At 44.2% G+C, this 22454-nt stretch overlaps 1 protein-coding gene across 19 annotated transcripts in view; it reads right to left on the bottom strand.

Moving 5' to 3' along the window:
• Positions 1-22454, bottom strand: part of Myt1l (myelin transcription factor 1 like) — a 390358-nt gene that overhangs the window by 70302 nt on the left and 297602 nt on the right. For 11 of the 19 annotated variants that reach the window (XM_057765426.1, XM_057765434.1, XM_057765408.1 and 8 more), the window contains 5 exons: positions 18769-19740; positions 13955-14089; positions 10123-10213; positions 8459-8566; positions 4386-4600 (listed from right to left, as the gene is read on the bottom strand). In XM_057765426.1, the coding sequence (XP_057621409.1) occupies positions 4386-4600; positions 8459-8566; positions 10123-10213; positions 13955-14089; positions 18769-19740 (1521 nt within the window). The remainder of the gene's footprint in view (positions 1-4385; positions 4601-8458; positions 8567-10122; positions 10214-13954; positions 14090-18768; positions 19741-22454) is intronic. The other 8 variants (XM_057765468.1, XM_057765487.1, XM_057765527.1 and 5 more) reach the window with 3 other exon arrangements.

The raw sequence follows: 22454 nt of genomic DNA, 5'->3' as shown, positions 1-22454 counted from the left end.
ATGGAGATGATGCCTGCATTCTGACAAGCAGGCAGTACAGCAGGTTAGCAGGTGGCTGGATTGTCAGTAACTTCCTATGCACCTGCTCGTTTCCATCACTCACACAACCAGGGTGATGTTCACACCTGCACTGTTCATCTTACTGAGTCTAAATAATACTTTTGTTTTATGAAAAATGAAATTAATGGAACAAGTGCTTTTAAGTAATTCAAGAAAGCAATGTCTTTCATCCTGCTAACATTGCCAGATGTCTACAGAACTGTCAGTCTGAGTCACTAAGGCGATACTCAGCATGGCATTCATTCATGGTACTGAGGTCAAAAGTACTGCATAGTAAGGGCATTTACCTGGGATGCTCCTGTCACTGTCCTCCCTCATGTCTGACTGTAATAACAGTGACACAAAACACCTTATTTTTTCTTAGCAGAAAATTCTACTTCAGATGAAACTCTGTATCCTAGAACAGGTGATGGAGAATGAGAATGTGAAGGCTTCTCCCCTAGAGGCCATCAGTGGGCGATAGCCAGACAGCCACATTAATTGCTGCATCTGCTTACATTCTGCCCCAACTGAAGAAGACAGAATATCATCACCGATAACCAGGGCTAAACATGAGCTGCCTTCAAACACTGAAAACCTAGTGGCAAAACCAACACAAAACCTACAGTTAGAACCTCCTCAGCAGCCTACTCTGCTTGGGGAAATTCCCACACTCCTTGGATGGTACCCATATATTTTGCATTTTCAGTTTCCTTCAGGGAACAGACAGATGACTTTACCATCATGAGTTTTCGGGGAAACAAGACAGAGAGGAATATAGGGGCTTTCAGAAGGGGAAGTGGCTCCCTGAACCCTTAACTTCTATGTTGTGCACTACAAACAGGCAGAGATGAGGCTGCAGGATCCTCCATGGAAAAGAGGATACATGGGGGACCAGACCTAAGGAGGGCCTGATTACCAGCTCTGTCAGAGCCATTGTCTTCGTAGCCCACTCCCATGGTAAGGCCTGAAGACTCAGAAAACCAGTAACTTGGTCATACTGATAAGGAGCTAACATACTGGTGTGCTCCTTGGTGAACTGACCCAGGGATGGGTCGCAGAGCTCCACTGCAGGCAGGTAGTATGTCTGACAAGGACATGGGTGGCTGCTGTAATAGACTGGAAGGCAGCCATCAAATTAAGCCAGACACTGGGTGCTGCATAAAGAATCTAACAGAAAAGGCTCAAGAGAAAGCTTTTTCAGGAAGAAGAGAAGGAAGGCCTAGGCATGGCTGTGGCAGACAGAAAACCCGTGCTACAAAGGGTTAATGTGGAGGACCTAGGCTGATGAACCAGTTGCCTGTTGCAGGAGTCTGGTCTAAGGTGGGAGGGCTGGCATAGAAGCTGTACTGGCATTGGTGGATGACACGGAAAAGTCTCACAGATAATTAGAAGTTTGAAGACTTTGGAAGGGGGGACAGTCTCAGGGAAGAGGCAGGAGCGGGAGCCATGGCAGCCCTGGGATATAACCAGTTACAGCAAACCTAAGGTTATAAGTCGAGCCCAAAGATGTAACACCCGGGGCATCAACCTGTCCTAAATATGGCCTGGTGGCAAAAATTTGAGGCTATGAGGTCCAGGCGTTAAGTCCTGGGCTGTGCTACCAACCTAGACAACAGGCTAGACCACAGGTGAGATGGAAAGTGACCATGGGCTCATAAACACAGACAGGCAATTTAAAATTGCATATAATTTACATATAACAAGACTCTCTTCTTTTGACTTTCTTATTAAAATTTAAAGACATAAGAGCCATTCTTAGTGCTCCATAGGGGAGGGAGATGCAGACTTCATACTCATGGACTGCACTGCTCCTTCCCCTCCCCTCCCGTCTCACCTTGTACACATCCTTTTCCTATGGGAGGTGTCCCAATCCCCACTGTGACAGAGAATGAGGAGACTGTTTCCTTAGCCCCCACAGCTGCACCTTGTTCTTCCTCCCGGCCTCCCCAGGCCACTGTGTGCTTCCAAACCATGAGTATCCCCATTTAACAAGCCTACTCCAGTTCTGGGCACAAGCACACCATCTGCCCTTTGGGGGCTTTCATTCTCCCCCTTCAGACACAATGGACCCTGATTCCCTATACACGTCACACACCTGTATTTTCCATCTCACCTCTGGACCCTTCCTCCCAGAAGGACAGACCAAATAGACTGAAGGTAGACAGACAGCAACCACTGGTGAGGTGTCTGGGAGAAGCAAGTGACTGATGGCAGGTTTGCTGGCTGCACAGGAGGCTAGGCAGGTAAAGTGCTGACATCTAGGTCTTATGCCTTAGCTGTATCACTCTGCACCTCCAGTGTTCCCAGTCCTTGAGATCTATAAATTCTATGTCAGGCCAGGATTTATAGGCAAGAAATCTCTCATTTTTCCAAGAGCAGGAGATACATTCTTTGTGTGCCTAAAAGAAGTCTGAAGCAAACAGGGGCACTGCCATAGTCTACCTCTTGGTGCCCAGGCACAGGGATGGCTTTCCTAGGTGGGGTCTCCTACACAGCCTTGTGACTCAAAAATTTCGTCCAGGGCAGGCCCTTTTCAGATATAACTGTCTGTTAGCAGAGACAGTGGGAAAGAACTAGAGCTTTTATTTGTTTCCCCAGAAAGCTGTGGTGGAAGGCTGCTCTTCCTTTTCTTGGGTTTCTGATCTAATGCAGAGGTTTAACTGAGCATGCTCAATAGATTGGTCTTTTCTGGTGGATCGATAGAAAGCATAACTCATTTCAAGTTTGAAGACAGATATCTATCTAGACTTGAGAGAATCAGGCCCAATAAATATGCTCACTCCAGTCTTTATGGTGGGAAAAAGAGCATACACAAACCACCTCATCACTACTGCTCATCACAGTGACCTTGAGCAGGGACTTTCAGTGTTTTGGTCCCCTCTTCTCTCAAGAAAGTGAAAACACTAGAAGGTTCTATGATCCAGGACCCTGTAGCTCATAAAGTGCAAAGCCATAGCCCAAGCAGAATCACTTACAGACCAGGAAGGGGTGTATGGCTCTAAAGACATCATGACATGCCATGACCCTACCTGTGTGCCCAGGCTAAAGTCAGTAAGCTGAAAAGAGAAAGTCTGGTCCAGCTGTGTGACAAAGCACATGCCACAGCCTTGGAGTAAGCGTGTGAAGCTGATCATCTGACACCAAGATTAACCGAATCACGTGATGTCAGAGGATTGGAAAGGCTACCAACCCCATTCACATCTGTGTAAACATAAACTTCTTCTGGTCCTTCATTTGCAACTGAGTGTATGAATGAATTACCGGACTTGAAACCAACAAGTAATTATTACCAAAGAGACAAAAAAAAAAAAAACCTGAAAATAATTATTTCTATGACACCGGCTGCCCTACCTTTGTTCTATGTGTATTTCTGTTTGAGTATTACAGAACTGATACACATGGACAATCAATATGATATGTCAAAGAAAGATTAAATTTCATTCACTAAACAAATTACTTGTTTTCACTGTAAGAAAAATACACAGCTTAGAAATATATGTAGCAGCTCATGTTGAACTATTAACAAGTTTCTGAATCCCCAGACTCTTTTTTTCAGAGAGGGCTGCCCTGATTCCTTAAAAGCCCCTCTTCCTCCATCTGCAGGAAGGTATCAAACAAGACTCCGACATCATCAGGTATCTTGTAAGTAATCTGTGCTCTAAAAAGGCAGTGATTCTAAGGCTCAGGGCAAGTGTCCACATTGAAGCTGGCCTTCCTCTTCAATATTCAGATAGAGAAGGAACTCGGGCCTGGAACTCATAGAGCTGGCTGGGTGGAAGTTATAGTTATGCCTGTGTATCAAGAGCCCTGCATATCTTTTAAGAAATACTAATATACAGAGGATCCCAGGGACTCCACCTTCACTGGTCTAGGGTACAGCCTGTGCATAGACTTTAAGAAAGGACCTCTCCTCAGAGGCTTCTCATGTGTGCCTTTGAAAAGCCCTGTTAATGTGGAGCTTCTTAAAAGAGTTCAACTTGTTACTTCCAGTGAAACTTGTCTTGGGTATTTGCCTTTAAAAAGGCTTTTTGAATAAAGGTACCAGCTCAACAACACCTCAAAACACAGAGAGCCTAGGGCTTTGTTCTCTAAAGCATATAAATAGCCAGAGGTCAGGGCCTTGAAGTCACTGCAGAAAACTGTGCCCCTCCTACCCACAGGTGTGCCCACCTGCCCCTCCTGGGCCTAGCGGCTTTCAGCACAGGGCTGTGCCGTGTGTGCTGTGCCCCTGGCCCCCACTGGGTAAGCATGAACCCTGGCTGATCTGCAGGACATGGATACACACAACAACAACATCATCAATGGCAATGTGTCTCTCATGTATAAGAGTGTGCACCTCCTACCATCGTCATATCCTTTGGGGGATATGTCCCTGGTTTGCACCTTGGGAGCTATGGCTCTTTTGCCATAAGTATGGTTGTCGTAACTGTTGTACTCAAACGAAGTCTTGGAATATTTCTCAAGCTCCTTGGCCAGGTTGGAGCGCGGTGTTGTTGTGGGGACATTGTTTCTGTAGCCATACTGAGGAATCTCAAGTTGCTTGACAAAGCACATTGGCCTGGAAATTAAACAGACAACAAACAACGACTTGCTTTCTCACGGCTGTGCATGCAACATGATTCACATCTATCCTAGTACATATGACTTCCTTCATGATTCGGGACCTTTTACAAATTATGACTTAACCCCCCCCCCCCCAAAAAAAAGACAGTCTTACTTAGTTATACATCACAAATAAAGTATCTGCCTAAAAGTCAATACTGGAAATAAGAAGGAGAAATGGAATGTTTAAAATGTGTTTTATCATTTTCTCTCACTCTCAAGAAGAGGGGTGATGGAAATGATACTCGAAGGGGAGGCACTGCATCTGTGGAGGTCAAAAAGGGGAATGGAATCACACAAACTGACCCTGACTCCTGTGAAGTTTTCCTCCAAACACAGGAAATGAAAACACTTAGGGACATAGAATGAGACAGAACTGGACAGAATTTATTTAGTTGGGTATTAAAACGGAGCTGTAGGAAAACCTTTGATCAAATATTCATGATCTTTCAATGTTTTTTTTAATCTAGTATTCCTTTATTTTAGACTTTAGGATAAAATATTAAAATGGATGAATTTTTGATTCTTATTCCTTTACCGATGTTCTGTCCTGTCTATTTCGTTAAGTGGAAATCACTTATGACATAAAAGGTCCCCTTCTACTCTTTAACCAATGTCTGTTCTACAGCATAGATATGAATGGATAGGTGTTTACGCCTCCTGTCAATCTCAAATCTTTTTTTTTGTTGTTGTTGTTTTTTTTTTGTTTTGTTTTTCGAGACAGGGTTTTTCTGTGGTTTTGGAGCTTGTCCTGGAACTAGCTCTGTAGACCAGGCTGGTCTCGAACTCACAGAGATCCGCCTGCCTCTGCCTCCCAAGTGCTGGGATTAAAGGCATGCGCCACCACCGCCTGGCTCAATCTCAAGTCTTATCACCCACTGATTCACATTTCTCTAAGGTAAAATATTGTTAAAAGGGCTTGCAGTCATCCCCACACCAGCATAGTTTTTGAACAGTAAATCTATTTTAAAACTTCCTTAATTTCATGAGGGCTTATTGATCATTCTAATTCTGATTTATGGGAAGCATTAAAAAAAAAATAAGATCCCAAGAAAAATGGGTGTTTCCACACGAAAAAAAGTAAGGTGACTCCATGGATAGGTCTATAACAAAAGACGAGAAACTCTGTCGTGTTAGGATGCACACTGGATCTACTGCCGTACCTCACTGGGAAATACTGCCGGTTCGCCATCCTCAACGCCACTGCCTGCCTATGTAGGAAACGCTGCTCCGCGGAGGGAAGCTGGGCCGGAAACTCGGCCGGAAACTCGGCCGGAAATGCTGCTCCTCAAACGCCTACTGCTCCCCTGTGGAAACTCGGCCTGAAGGAAGCGCGGCCGGAATCGCTGCCGGAAATACCGACTGTTTCTCTGTGGAAGCGCGGCCGGAAACGAGGCCTGCGATAATCAGCCGGAAGGAAGCACGGTCTGCTCCTCGGCCGGAAGCATGGCCGGAAACACTAACTGTTCTAGGCCCGAAACAGGGCCAGAAGCACCGACTGTTTATCTGCGGAAGCACGGTCTGTCCCACATTTCCCTACGCATCGCGTGCTGGGCCCCGACGTGTGAAATGGCAGCTGTTGAAAACTGCCGAAATCTTGGTATAATTCTTAGGTATTTAAAAATGGACGTACTTTGCCCCGAATTTCACACGGCATTTGCCATATATTTTGGTTGCTTAGGTTTTAAAAGCAGCTCTCACTGCGTGGTATTAGAATGTGAATATTACATTACTGAACGATATTCTTTTTCTTTTGGCTATTATAACTTTTGATGATATTCATATATGTAAGCTGTTTTTCACTGATTATTTCTTAAATTTTAGTTATTTTTTTATTTTATTTATTTATTTTTTTGTCGTACTAGACTGAACCCAGTGTATGATAGAGTCACACCTTCGGTCCCTTCCTGCTGAATTCCAGGCAGACAGGCTATTGCAGAGCTACGTCTCTAGGCGACCTGGCTTTTCTATGTTACTCAAAAGTATCTCTATGTCGCTTTAATGATAGCACAGGTTGGGTAAAATGCAGCCTCAAATTACCAGCTTGCTTGTCTTCAGTTTACCAATTCAGCCTGTTTACTTCTTGCCGAAGCAATACAATAGCTAGGCCGTTGTTTGAAGGCATTTTATCAGGCAAGGCAGTGCTTCGTGGATGCATGAAGCTCTGGCCTTTGTAATTACTGTTTGTTTATGTGGTGCTGGGGACATCTGTCCACTGCACCAACTCAGAGGGGCCCTGAGTCATAAAGCCACGGAAACAGTAGGATAGGGTGTACCTCAGTTCTGAACGTCAGGAGGGAGGTGAAACTTGGAGCTACCTGTATGTCTTATTAGTCTAAAGGACCAAAGAGCTTCTCAAGTCACACACGCTTAGCACTTGATATGGAGGAGGGAGACTCAAACCTGCACCTGTGTCTGCAGGGCAGCCGTGAAAGTTCTGTGCATTGGACTCTGTGCCTTTCACAACTGGCCGAATCTGACAGAAGAAAATGAGTAAATTCTTTTAACTATAAACTATGCTCACAATTTCCCACATTTCCTTTGGTGCAGGGGGATCCTCATGCTATCATTGGAGAAATCCTATAAACTGTTTTCTATTCGGTCCTGTCCTGCAAAATGACTGTGATGGCAAATAGGGACCTGAGAGGCAGACAAGGGGCTCTTCAAAGTTCTCATCATAGTGTACAGAATATCAGAAGTCAGAGAGGGGTTATTTTGGAATAGAGGGGTTATATCTATTTTTAATTTTCTTATTTTATTTAAATATTTTAAATTTTCTATAAATAGTTTTAACCTGTTGCCACAGGAGAAGGGAAGTTTAATTAATTGGAAAAAAAAAACCCATGAAATACTAAATGAGGACACAAAGACATTTCTTCCTCTTGCCTAGTGATTTTCTCCAAATAACTTCTCTCCCCCAAAAAATACCTTTAGCAGAAGCCAAATGCTGTGCCTATGGGAAGGTACTCATCATGGCTCTTTAGAGACAGCCTGTCTGCCTCAGAGCTAGCACTGAGTTTTGGCTGTGGTGTGGCATCCACCTAACCAGGTGTATTCAAATGTGGCTACTGGGATGATAGCTAGCACCTGTGTGCAGAGACAAAGACATTGTCACGAGACTGAGGAAGAGGGCAGAAGTCCATTGACAGCCAGAGATCGCATGAGATGCGTGTGAAGCCGGTGAGGAATGGTGATGTCTTCCTCTACCAATGGTCGTCTTCCTGAGTTTGGAAAATGGGAGTTCAGTCCTGCTCCTCAGGCCTCCCCCATGCCACCACGTGGGGCCAAGTGACTTCAGGTAAGTCATGAGCCCTGCACTCTGAGTGTCTTGCCTGTCAGATGGCAGAGATACCACCTACTTCCACCCACGTCTTAGGGTGTGCAAGGATAAAAGGTGATGGCAGCTTTGATGACTTTTTGTACATGAAACTTCCGTGATTCATCTTTCTTGCATTTTCAGGAAGAGCAGTGCCATCCCTAAGTAGGGGATGCACCTCGCTCCAAACTGAGATACAATTACATTGGGGTACTAACACTACTAATTTTTAAAACTTCTCTTTGATTTAGCATTTCTAGAATGATGAATTATCAGAGCTATAAACAATATAACTATATCCACTTCTCTCAGTTCAAAGGCCACACTGAGCCCCTGGAGACCTGGGAGTTACACTGACCTCCAGGCTTCCGCATAATTGTGCATAAGGGAAGGCACAAGTCTCAATTTCTAATATGGCATGTCCCAGACACTCCTCATGCTCTGTGTCTTAGATGGATTCTGACGGAATTCCATGAATGACACACTTCTGTTGAGTACCTGAGGACGCGGTCTGAGGCCTGGTTGGACTTGGACACGTCACAGCTCTGGTGTTTCTCTTGGGCCTTTGCCAGTTTTTCTGCAGCAGCAATAGGGCATCCAGAGAGGCTACAGTGATAGAAAGATTTAATTTAATGGTCAGAAATGCCTTGTCACACACTGATACACTCACCACATTTGTCTCTCAGCCAGCCAAGAAGACCCTGAGGTAGATGGAACTCAGGGAGTTTCCCAGCCTGCTTGGTACTCTGCATTCCTGGACTCTGGCACACCGCTCCGATGGCAACAGCAGGCCTCTCCAGTGGGCATGCCAGATTCCCAGAAGCAAAAACACAACAAGCTGGCTAAAATTCCAGGGAAAGATTCTGGAGTATCGGCCATTTCTGGAGGACAGACAGTGGCAGCTACAGACAGTTTTTGACAAACCTGAGAGTGGCAGTTACATGGCTTTACCAGAAGATGGCGCTCTGAACTGATCACACAGAGACATCTACCTGCAAGGTGTCAGGGATTCTGACAATGTAGGAAGGGAAGGAAAGAGAAAGGGAGGTGCAATAGGAACACCCCAGGACTGCATGTGCGTGTGTTTAGTAACTAGTTCAGGTGGTCAATAGGGCAGAGGAAGCGGTGAGGCTTCTTTGTTTGACCTGCTCCTCAGGAAAGCATGATATCTGCATGCTGCCTCCATGTGTTCTAGATGTGTGTGGCTATCCGTCCATGTGTACATATGTATTGAAGCCAGAAGGTGGCACTGACACTGGGGGCTCATTGCACAGGACTGTGTGGGGATCTGCATAACTGTCAGCTCCTCCAGACTTAGTACCAGAGACTGTCCACCGGGCATAGAGCTGTGATCTGTTTTATTATAAACTTAATACCAGTAACCAAGTTGCTTGTTGTGACTAACCAGTCAGACAAGAATTAAGAGAAATTTTACAGCTTCATGTATTTAGGAAGAAACCTAAGCCATGGAACAAGCCTTAACAGAATCACATTCTGCTACTTCCTAAAAGAAGTGTTTTTTGATATCACCTGTATTCTCGGAGGACCTTGGCGTCTCTGATAATGTCTGGAGGATGGGGAAGAAAGCTGGACTTGTCACCGTCCAGAATGTGATGTTTACCATGTATATTTTCAGCAGTAGTCCAGCTAAAGCCATTGATGGAGAGTACCGACTCCACTGGTGTGCCCCTACCAGAGATTGGGACATCTGTTCACATTTTAATGATGCCCATGCTATTGGCCAAGGGATTCATCAGAATTCAAGAGCAGCCAAGTTAGTCATCTGGATTAGCACTGCTGGGTTCTAGCTCATTGTCTGTCATGCAAGTAAAAGACACTTTCTTCCATGTGGGAAGGTGATAGACCCTTGCTGGGTCTCTTCTGGTCGCCATCATTGTAAACAGCTATGGCTTCCCTCTTGTGAGGAAACAGTGCTCGTTTATACCAAGGAAGTCTATAACTGAAGAAATCTAATAGTCAAAAAAGAACAACCACGCCTTTGACCTTCATGTACATGGGTGCAACTGACTGACTATTTAGGAGCAATGTATGAGGTCCAACAGTCTCCAGTGGAATGGGGGGATGCCTATCAGTTAGCGCTCCCATGGGGTGGGGTTGTGGATGGCTCCCTCTAGCGTTCACCCCAGCAGAGTACAGCTTACCTTCTGTGCGAGTTCCTGTTGCTATTCACATGCCCTCGCCCTGTGCAGCCCGGAGTGGGACACTTGAGAACATTTTCATGCATGGCAAGAACTTGACAAAGGAGAGGCAAAGAGAATAGCCCAGCATTAAAAGAGAGAAATGATGAGAATACAATATGCAATTGTTTTAACAGGCTGAGTTAGTTTACAAAAGACAGGCCTACAAACGTCTGTGATGTGCATGACCAGGAAATACATGTGGGACGAGAAAGAAGGTTGTATGATTCTACTCAGGCATGCAAAGCAGGGTGCACTGGCAAGGAGCCACGGGGGTCAGAGAGCGCCGAAACTGAATAGTCCCACGTGAGACAGAAAAGCAAGGGCCACCCTAGTGTATCCCATGGGTAAGCACTGGATGCTGATCAGCCATGTAACAGCACATAGCCTGGGCATTTTAAAGACATGCCTGTGCTTCGGAAACACATGGGGTTCTCAAAGTCTGATGTGAGTGAGCAGAACTTTGAACCTTGTATTTTAAGTAAGCCATGTTTGCTTAGGAAATTAGTATCTTTTTGTGCTCTTAGTAGAATGAGCAGGAATAGTAATCTTTCCATTTTCACCACGTGAAAGCAACAATTGGGAAGATGAAAGAGGTGGCCCCAGAGCACGAGGACAGGATCACTGGTCCTCATTGACAGCTCCATCCTATGTGTCTGCTGGGGTTAGGAATTCTGCAGAAGTCAAGACAGCTAACTCCAAAGATGCCTGCTGGCCACGTGCTCTGCCTCTCTGAGCTGGATGTCTACAAACCCCAGCAGCCTCTGTGGCAGTCCTCCCTGCCTGCAAAGCCTGACTAGGGTCGGTGGTCATGTGAGGTCTGCTCACCCCTCTCACTAGTCCCCATCACAGTGTCTTGTTGGCACTGTGTTCCGTTTCTGCATGCCCTTATTGTACCTGTCCATGTTTGGTGTCTTATCAAAGTGGAAAAGTCAGCATTTAGCTCATGTCCTGGAAGATAGGGTTTGGGGGAAATAGGAGATCCCTTTCTGAGGAGTCCCTGTCTCAGAGGTCTCTTTGAAGTATGCAGTTTTGCTAGCCTTTCTACTATCCTATTGCACTGCAAGAATGGTACATATTTCTCTTTAACTTACTGTGTGCCTTCTTTCTCTTTATGATAAGTATTTCTATTATAAAGTCTTCCCTGGAGAGAGCAAACACCTTCCAGGCTTGACTCTGTGGCACAGTTCAAGTCGCTGTTTCTGTATCTTGCTTAGTGGAGTCCATACCTGTAGTGGCATCTGCTTCTTCAGTCTGCAGGCTGCCTCTAGGGACTCTGCCTCAAACCATTTATCCACTTTAGTTTGTAGTGCGTCCCTCACTACTTTCCCTCAATCTTTCTCTGGAGCATCTACAGAATCTTTCAAACAGGAGGCCCAGTGACCTCTATAGCCCTTCTTCCAAGGCTCCTGTTGAACCTTAGCCATGAACATTACACCTGGAGCTTTTGAGAAATGCTCTTTTACCTGGTTTACAGATCCCACATTTCTTCCTTTACCTCGCCTTTCCACACAAGTCTATGTTTGGGCTCCTTTCTCTCCTATTTCATGCTTTTTCCTGGCAACTCATTCTTTTTTGTACTAGTAGTGCACACAGGGTACCACCCAGTACACCTCCTTCAGATACCCTCCCACACTACTGTAAATCTGTCTTGTGGGTGGTGATAGCAACTCTGGCTCAGCTGGGGTCCTATTAGCAGAACTGCCCTCTGCCGACCACTTAGTATGCTACAGCAGAAAAGCTGCCACTGAATTCACTTGGGTGGAAATGGGCAGGGAGGCTGGTCCAGGAAAAGAAATGATGCTACCCACTGTGAAGTGCTTCATTTATGTATTATTTACCTTTATAGTCTGTGGTGTTATAAAGAACTACTCATGAGAAAGTAGTTAGGGTTCCTCTGTACCCCCGTGCGATGGGTACCCTTTGTGAGAAAGGGTCTCATATCGACCAGGCTGGTGTCAAACTCAACCCTCCTGCTTCTTCCAAGTTCTGGGATTACAATCATGCACCATGCCTGGCTTTAGAAATGCTTTTTTTGTAGACACCTAGTTCGTAAGACCAGGTCAGACCCGAGTCCTACTTTCTGCCTGCTAAGACAGGTCCACATGTGGTCAGCCAGAGCAGGTCCGTTCAGTTTCCAGCTCAACAGAGCACAACCCATATTTGAACCACATCTAGACATTTCCCATGAAAATACAGAGTCAAGAAGAATTCTTATCCATTGAAAAGGATAAATCTGGAAGGTTAAAAAAAAACCTATGCCCTGGAAAAAAAATCCCACCAACTTCCTCCTAAAGCATGAGTTCTCAGCCCTGGTGCCTCCTTTTGTACTGAGAATCTGCAACATGCCTGATGCCAGGAAGCAGGTTAGAGCTGAAACAGAAACACCAGGCCCAGGGCTTGCATTGGTGATGGGTTTGAGAGTTGGCATGAGTTTACAGTTGAGTTCAGGCCCATTAACACTTGCTCAGATGAACTTTAAAGTACTGAGCACCACCTATTGCCAGCCAGTGTGCTTCCCTTGAAAGAGAAAGAAGATGGAGTCAAGAGTCCCATGTTCTTCATCTGGTAAACAGGGCAGTGCTCCCTGGGAGGGTTATGGCATTTAATGGGCCAGTGCTTGCATTTGCCAGCCAAGCACCCACCACAGTGCTCACATGTGGAAGCCGCTGTCATCAACCATGCGTCTCCCTGTCATGTAACACACGGGATTGTAGACACACCTGGATTTGTTTATTTTTACAACTTTTTCATAATTGTTCTCAAGACAGTTACAGGAAACATATGCATGTCATTTTAGTAGGCATCTGAGAACCTGGAGTCACAAGACCGTCTGAACATATTTCAGCAGAGAGTACTTAGCTTTCCCTGCTTCTAATGCTAAGCTGATACGAGAGCTGCCTGCCCTCTGACTGGTTTGCTTCTCAGGCATTCCAGAGGTGCTCATGGTAACAGCTTGGTCCTCCAAATACTTTTGACTATTGAGCTGGGCATCTAGCTACACCTCCTAGCTACCTTCCCCGCTGGAAGCTGAAGGAGGGCCCTGTGTGCTCTAGGTTCATACCAGGCATCTATCACCTTCCTCATTTCTGAAGCTGGAGTCTGTGTTTTAGACAAGCGATTCTCTTTGATTTTACACAGTTGGTATATTTCTTACAAAGAGAAGGTAAACAAAAAGGACATATATTATTTTAGATGTAAAAGGAACACTGTTTCGCAGATTCATTTTCATAGCTTCATAGCCTTGGAAGCTATCTTCTCGAAAGAATATGTAAAAGAAAACCCCACCAGATCCAAACCTGTTCATTTGACATCTTTAGCGTGCAAATGCCAGGGTGCCTGTGCTAGGAGACAGGCCACAGTGAATGCACACACCTGGTGTACATGCCAATTGGATAATATGAAGTAGTTCAGGAATTTGGGCAGGAATTCTGAGGATTTCCTGGGATTTCTAAGACCAGTATGAGCAGGTTAGAGACTGACTAGTTCTATAATGTGTGAGACCAAGTAGAGAAATTCCCTGCCTAGGATAACGGAATAAGTGGAACTGAGGACCAGAGTCCAGGCTGGCCTGGGAGCCTACTCCGGGGACACAACTGCAGGGTGAGCTATTCTTTGGGAGCTGGTACCCAGAATATCCAGAGGATGTATGGGGAGGCTTCCTGAGGTGCCCTCCAGGCTGAGAAAGGGTCTGGTCAGTGACAGCTTCACTGAGGTGTCATGAAGATGAGGTTGGGGGATGATTGACAGAGCCAGAGTGCTTGCACGCCCCGGGGAGCGGCGAGACACGACTTACTTTCTGGAGGGACCCTATCTTTGTGCGGGCATCCAGACAGACTGCGGTGATGCGGGTAAAGCCCAGTTACGTGGCCGGTTCCATCACACCCGGGGGTTGGACACTTGCTCTCTCTCTTTTCTGTTCTTGAGGGATCTAAAAGCGACAACAGGTGTCAAGAAAATGAATGTTTACCAACTGCAGACTCGTGCGGTTATCCAGCAACCTGAAGAGACCTTTGCTAAGGAGAGAAATTAGTCAGGGCAGGCTGGAACATCAGGCCTGTGCTTCATAGCTCTAGGTGTGGGTGGTATTTCCAACCTTGTACAGTGTAATCATGAATCATAAATTACTTTGTTTTTTATCTAAAAGTTTTAAAAAAAAGCACCAACTTGTAATCTTAACTCTTGATTAATTGGTTTCCCGTGTGTTACATGATAAGCTGTGTTGCTCAAAGAAATCAATGTAAATAAGGATGAGACAGTGACCTTCTTAGAGAACAAGCTTCGCATTGTTTTCGTTCAGCAATTTCTCCATATACTTCAACCAGAGTGAGGTGCTGCTCAGAAACCCTTCACCTGATTCCCTCTTTTACGTGCTCTGGTCTCACATGCCATAAACCGCAGAATTTGCCTGCAGACTTTTCCCTCTGAGGTTAAGCAACACTGTTTCTTAGCATAGCAATTCAGTGCTTTTTTTGAAAATCAACTGAACTCTCAGAAGGCACTGTAAGCAAATGACAGAAAGGGTGGCGATCCCACCTGGCAGGGTGATGGGCAATCAAAAAACGCTTCAGAAGCCGCTGGAGCAACCATTTGTTTTGATTTCTTCGTCTGTGCTTGGAACCAGAGGAAGGCTCGTGTAATGCTGTGCATGCACACACAAAGTAGGAGGTCAGGCTGATCTAGAGCGCTGCCAGCTCCTCTGCAGCGCCAGCCAAGAGCCAATCAGAGCAGACGTTTGGTCCAGGATTGAATGCTGGATGCCAGAGATGTAACGATATCCTGATAGAGTTGTGTTTTTTTTTTTTTTAAACACCCAGATCAACCACAGTTCACCCTCATGCATCACAACAGTTCTAGAAAGTGTTTCTGAAGGCCAGCTCAGGCTGAATTCTAAATCATAGATTGTGACACACCGTGTTGTGGAACACATATTTGAAAACCAGTTGCTCAGGTCACCAATAGTAGATATTACGGTTGGTTCAGCGAATACTAGAGTTAAGTTTTCACAAGTTTAATTCTTTTATATGAATAACTTATTAATTGGGCCAATCATACTGGAAAATAATGCTCTACTTCTGGTTAATACTCATTTATATCAAGAAAAAATATCTTGAGTTTGAATTTTATTTGTTTAGGTCTTTGAGATAGAATGTCACCCTGTAATCCAAATTGGCCTGGAACTCAACTATGTAGCTCAGTTTGGCTTTAAACTCAAGGTACTACTCCTGCCTTAGTCTCTTAAATACTGGGATTGTAATCATGAACCACTATACATGGCTTGATTTTGAAGTTTTTGAACTCTACCTGGCCTTATTGTGTCCCTTACAAGCATGGTAGATAAACAACTCCCAGGATCTTCCAAATGCTCTCCTGTTGATGCGAAGGGCATCCCCCTTTCCTTTTCTGCAAACATCTAGATAATGTTCCTGTCAGGTGCTAGAACCACCCCAGTCAGCACTGGTGTAGAACAAAATGCTGGGCATTGTCAACTGCTGTCCTGCCCCTACACTTGCCTCATGGCCTCTGCTAACAAACTCAAGAGTAAGTCCTGACATTTTGTTTCTATAGATACAAAGTAAAGCCTAGCATTTTGTTGCCCTTTGAGTAATTTCATTATACTGAGAAAAGTTAATGCATGCCATTATAAAATAGTAACCACACAGTAACAATCTCAAAGGACAGCAGTGACAATTTAAAATAATTAATTTAAGAGATTTTTAACTAGATAGTAATGACTTTTACAGGATTAAAAAATTACTACTGTTACTATTCCCTTTCATCATAAAGTAACTGCTTCATTAGGACCCTAATATCTGTCACAAATAACATGGTTTCACAGATTTTGAAGCAGTTTTGAAATCAAGTGACCTTTATGCTTTATAATGGCCCAGACCTCTCTTGGGGTATGGAGGCTAGAAGAGCATGGTGCATTCTCAATGCGTGGCTGAGACGGGACCTGCCTTTGCCTTCACTGTCTCTTTCCCTTGATTCCTTGTCTCTTGCAATCCAAGTTCATCTTTCAAACAAACAAGAAACAACAAAACAAACACTAAGCGTGGGCACCCTAACCAGAAAGCTTGTAATGACTTAACAGAAAAAAAAATGTACTCACTTCAGCTTATTCCCCTTCTGTCCTGGAGGGTGTGTGTGTGTGTGTGTGTGTGTGTGTGTGTGTGTGTGTGTGTGTAAGGCAAAGGAGTTAGCCTTTGAAGTGTTGCTCATTAGTACCGTAATGAAGTCCTTTCAGTTAAGAAGTATGGAATGAGAATAAGTATATGTCTTCTCTTATCTTTACAGAAGGAAGAGAGAAGCCACAGCCCAGCGTCTTGATGTGATGGGCAGCTTCAGGCATGTTGGTGAGATATGGTCCCATAACTTGAGTTTTTTTTTAGAGAGGCCTTTAATCTCTTTGCTCCATTTTTTGGGGGTGTGTGTGTTAGTTTGGCTTTGACTCTGAATGCAACTATAGTTATAGTCAAGAAAACATGAAAAGTGTTGTTGGAAAATGCTGAGAACTTTGGTCAGAAGTAAACTTGGGAACTGAGAGAAGTGGTGACCAGTGCCTTCTACTTCATGATAAAATTCAGGCTCCCAACCTTAGCATTCACTTCCCCTTCCTCATATAAGGGAAGAAGCAGTCAGGGCAAATTCCATGTTTTTGCATAAAAGCAACATAATAACAAAACAGAAAGAGATGTGTGTTCGGTGGATTACACAAACCAAAGAAGCCACAGTGCTGCAGAGACTCCCATGTGTAATTTGCCTCCACACATGGTCATTCACTGTACTTCTCAAGACCAGAGCTCATCCTGGGACTACTACTCAGACTTCTAAAGCATGAGCCGAAAATCTATCTGGACAACAGCAGTCATGTGGGAAGGCATGGATTTTCTAAAATTGTTTGATTTTTATCATTCTCAATATCCAACTAAATATCTCTTAATTGGGACTGGATGGTGGTGGTGCACACCTTTAATCTCAGCACTTGGGAGACAGAGGCAAGTGCATCTCTGTGAGTTCATGGCCAGGCTGGTCTACAAGAGCTAAAGAGCTAGTTCTAGGACAGCTGGGACAGTTGCACAGAGAAACCGTGTCTTGAAAAACCAAAAAAGAAAAAAATAAACAAAAACCTCTTAATTGTTATCAGTTTATCACATCTTATTCAAATGGTAGCTCCATCATTTAAACACATGTACCATGTTCCATAGTGTTTCAAGGAAAGCCTGAAGCTCAATGGCACCAGAATAATCTATTTCCTCTAGAAAGGAATGTCTTCTTGTATACACTCCTCTGGTGGTCTATGCTTCCCTTTGTAACTGAATGGAAAGCCCATATCCATCCAGACACTAGTCAACCAGTAACTCTCAGAGCTCTGGTTAAAGCTTCTGCCAGCTTGGACTTGGTCATAGCAATGCCCAACTGTCCATGAAGCTATGAGCACCTGTGCCATGATAGGGAAGATAGAATTTTTCTGATTGTTCAGCAACTGATTTTCAAACTGAATTCCTGAATCTCATGATCAGATTCATAGTGAGGAAACTGTATATTCATAATGTACAGAACAAAATGAAAAACAGAAAAAGGAACATTTTGGTGATAATACAGAAAGGATTTAAGGAATTAGCAATTTCATTTTTGAGATAGTTTCTTTCATAGTTCCGAGTCTTGTGAGGACTCAACCATACTGAAGTGCTTTACTCTGTGAAGCTAAGTCAAGACTTGCACCAACTGCAGATGGATACAGACGCTGCCATGGACACAAAGTCACCCCATCGGGTAAGCTAAGTTACGTATGTAGGCAAATAGGTGCTCCCTGATCTCATAAGATAAAATTCAGTTAAACAATCATGGGATAGTTTTGAGAATTTTTTTATAGTTTTGAGAATTTTTTTAAAAAACGATACACAGTATTTGAAAACAAAGAGGCATGACTGTTTCCATAAGTTAGTGGAACTAGTAAGGGAAATAAGCATTCTGGGGAAATTGCTGTTGGTTTTAGCCATGACTACTCCCTGCCTTGCATGGCAACTAGTTTCCTGAGCGAACTGTCATAGAGAATTCACGTGCAGCCACTATGCTCATCCTAGGTCATTGGTCATTGTGTTGCCGTTCAGTTCCTTCTGGGAATTTCCTGTGGGGCCAGTTCCACCAATATCTGTCACTAAGTGATAATTTTATAAGTCATGAAGCCATCTACTCAAACCAATTTATGAATACTGTGCCTCATCTCTGATTGACAGATGGTTGCCTAAACCCTAGCCCCTGTTTAGCATAGATCATGGTTGCTCTGTAACAGCATAGCCTGGCCCTAATAGTCTCTCTCCTAGGGGTTTCTGTCGCACTAGCCCTGTCTTCTCCAGGAATGTTCTTTCCCACTGTCATCTCTTCCACCTGCTCTAATGACAGTGCACTTAGTTGTTTTATGTATTTCTCAGACAAATATTTTATTTGTTCTATAGACAAAGTATCACAGATACAGTTCTAGAATATACTCTAAAATGTGCATTAGACATAAAATTGGTAGTGATTTATAGTGCAACAGACTATCATCAGCATTTCTCATTTAGCTCACATTTGCCTGAAGCAACTTACGGTAGGTAGAAATATTACCTTTACCATAGTATGGCTTTTTGACATGGCTGTCACTGGATTTGGATTTTCTGTCTTCACCAGCCAGCTGTCTTGGAGACTGGTCCTCATAGGATCTCAGGTTATCCCTTCTCCCAGCATCCATGGCCATCTTCTCCCTCATGGCCTTGGCTCTCTCTGTCTCCAAGGCAATGGCTTTCTCTAGCAGAGTCAGGTTGCCCTTGGTCATGTCAAATACCTCCTCAGACCTGTCTGAGTTCACTGAGGTGGTGTCATCATCCCTCTCATGACACCCATCCTCCTTGGCACAGCTGGAGAACGTTCTAGACCTGGGGCTGAGCTGCTCCTCCAGCCGCATAAGGTTCATCATATCTGAGTAGCTCCTGTCTGGTGTCCTCCCAGGGAAGTCGTCCTCTTGCCGGACATGTTGGCGCACACTCATGTTGGGTGGCTGACTCCTGTCCTGTGGGTTGGTCTCGCTGAGTTTCCTGGCCAGGTCAAAGCACTGGTTCCTCAGACACTCCAGACTACTTAGACACACTTCCTCATCGCTCTCCTCCACCATCTTCTCCATGAGCCCATTGTTCATGGGCTTCCCTAGCATGACATAGTTCATATTTCTACTGTCTTGTTGGGACATTCCTTCGGCATAACTTCTGTCACCAATGTTCTCTGATAGCACAACACCATGTCCTTGTGCTAGCAGCTTAAGGGAGTCCACTGTTTCTCTGACGACATCACTGTCTAAATCTAGGCTCAGTTCGCTTTTCCGACCGAGGTTTTCATTTTTGTCGCTATCATCCTCCAAGCTATTGGAGGTGTTGCTGTTCATCTCTGACTCAGTCCTGGCTCGGTATGCTGCATCCTCGGCAATTTTGCCAAGATTTAATAGTGACTTGGCCACCAGTTCATCATAGTTATCATACTCATCATTGTTGTTATCATCCTTTTCTGTGTCCTGCATTATTCGAGTACAACTCATTTGATGGTCTTCTGCAAAGGAATAGAGAAGACAAAAAGGAAAAGAGAAATGTGGCTAGACTCTGAAGATTATTGCTACAACATAGATAGCAAGCTCACAGCAGGCCCAATCCTGCTTGCCCTAGGAGGGATCCTTACAAGACATCTGCTGCTGGACAGAAAATATAAACATAAAGCAACTGAATCATGATAAAGACCAAGAGGCCACTTAAGATAGTCCCAGAGTGCTATAAACTCCTTCAGTTAATCTTAAAGTTAGCCACTACATGCAATAAATATAATGTAAAATGAAACATTTTTGATTGTTAATATTCTAATCTACCATCTTCATTGACTGTATTCACAGCCAACAGTTGGCTACCAATTACATCTCTCAAAACACCAAGCTTTTTAAAAGTTCATGAGCTTTCATACTCGCTTACACTTAGTGGTTCTCTGTAACCTTTAAGTGGTTCGTTCCCCACCATATTCGGTAACATAGAGCACAGCCTCAGACTTCTGAAGTCACACAGATGGACACCCTGTTAGGAAGTGGTCATGAGAACACTGAATTGAGTAGTATGAACGCAATAGCTTCTAGCCAATGTGTTGAGACCCACAGTAAAGTGGTAGGAGCTCCACATGAATTTGAGGGAGGAAGAGGACAGAGGTTTCCTATATGGACAAGTTAGGCATGCACAGTGACCACAGGTCACTGGATCAGATGGCCCTGGTTAACTGTGACTCTCACAATCTATCATTTAATTTGACCTATTGTGATAATATATTCACCCATCTCATCAGCTTGAAGAAACTTGAATAAGATGTACTCAACCTCAAATATACTTAGAGAAAATCTTTTCTAAAGTTCATGTTAAGCATGATGTAAACCCCTCTATTTCATCAGAAACCCATTTCCCTTTCACTTAAGAGCTGTTTGGATTTGAGTCTCTAATCACAAGTCTACACAACTGCTGTCATCTGCATTGCGAGACATAGATAATAATAATGAGTTTTCAAATGTGTCCCCCTTTGGTTGGATGGTTAATGGATGCCATTTCACATCTGTCCTGTGTTTTCATGATTCAAATGCCAGAGAACTTTCAGACTTTGATAATGACTTGGAGGAATAGGGCATATCGACTAGCTGCAAACACCAGCTGACTAAAGCTGGGCTACTGAACCTCTGCTGCTTTCGTTATGGATTTTATGCAGAAAAGGTTCATGTTAGCAAAAAGAGATTTGGAGCTCAATATAGCAATAACTGAAAATAACATCCCACCTGGAGTCAACAGATACTTAGGCTCTGACCCACTCTCTAAACATCAGCGTGTGTTAGTTAGAGGACAGCAGTTGCTGCATGAACTAGATTCCGTCTCTCTCTGGACTCAAACCTCTTCATTTCACCGCACTCTGCCTGAGCCATTTCCCTTATTAGAAGTATAAAACTGTCATCAAAGAGCAGCGAAAAGAAAGAACCTAGAGCTAGCAAACATAACCACAAATGTGGCAAAGCTAATCACAGATGTACACCTTGCTACTGGCTGGGAGCGCAGCTCTGGAGAGCTAAGTACATCTTGTCCTCATGACTCTGGAAATGTGATTTTTATATTTCCCTTCTGATTTATACACTTTGTTATGTTCATGGGCTATAACTAGATCATCCTTGGGAATGACAAAGCTATTCTACCCATACACAGCAATTGTGATAGTTTGGGTAATTGTCACAATTACCTATAGAGTATCAACCAGATGAATTTGTAAGCCACGGTTTGGAAGTGGAAAATATGTGCCATGAGTTGAAACACTAAAAACATAAAAGTTATACCTTATGTGTGTGTGTTTGGCTAAATTTTGATACATGTGCCACAGTGTATGTGTGAAGGTTGAAGACAGTGTGAGGAATTCCTTTCCTTCACCCACATGGAAATTCAGCTGGTAAAGTGCTTACCATGCAAATACAAGAATCTGAATTTGATTCCCAGCCCCACATAAAAGCCCAGTATGGTGGCATGTGCCTGTAATCCCAGCACCTGAGGAGGTGGAGACAGGGGAATCCCTGGGCCTTGCTGGCCAGCCAGCCTTCCCTAATCAGTGACCCCCAAATTCAATGACAGACCATGTCTTAAAAAATAAGATGGAGAGTTGTACAGGAAAATACCTTCTGTTGTCCTTTGGTTGCCATATATTCATGCAATGTTCATGTATACCTGCACATACATGTGTACCCACACAGACATATACATACACACACAAAAGAAGGGAGTCACTGAATGTAATAACCAGGGCAAAAAAAAAAATCCTGCCTAATCCTTGTTTCTGTATCTAAACTCAAAAATGAAGTCTGCTCTGGAAAAGGACAGGGCTCTCACGAGTCTTTCCTAGCAAATGTGGCGGATGTAATGTTGTCGAGTCTCCATTTACACATCTCAGGATGGTCCTGTTGTCTGTTGTTTGTTTCTCCTGTCCTGCTTTCCACATGACGTGGCCAAGGAGTGCCTCTTATGACCAATCTGTCACCTTTTCCCAAGAAGATGAAAAAAGACAGTATCCCAGCCTTGCAGACCCATGAAACTGAGGAGGAACTGAAGACATGTTAGTCGCTTCCCTGCCTGAGTACCAGAAAAGTGCCAGGCGTTCTCCAGCGTATGTGGCAGGCCTGCTCCTCACAGGGACGTGTACTGGGGGAACACTGTGGATGCTCTGGCGGCCTTGAGAGGCAGAGTTGAAATAGGAAGTTATGCAAC

This window comes from Chionomys nivalis, chromosome 1 (assembly GCF_950005125.1).
Source record: "Chionomys nivalis chromosome 1, mChiNiv1.1, whole genome shotgun sequence".
Lineage (NCBI taxonomy): Eukaryota > Metazoa > Chordata > Mammalia > Rodentia > Cricetidae > Chionomys > Chionomys nivalis.
Note: the sequence above shows the minus strand (reverse complement) of the source record. Positions and strands in the feature narration are given on the sequence as shown.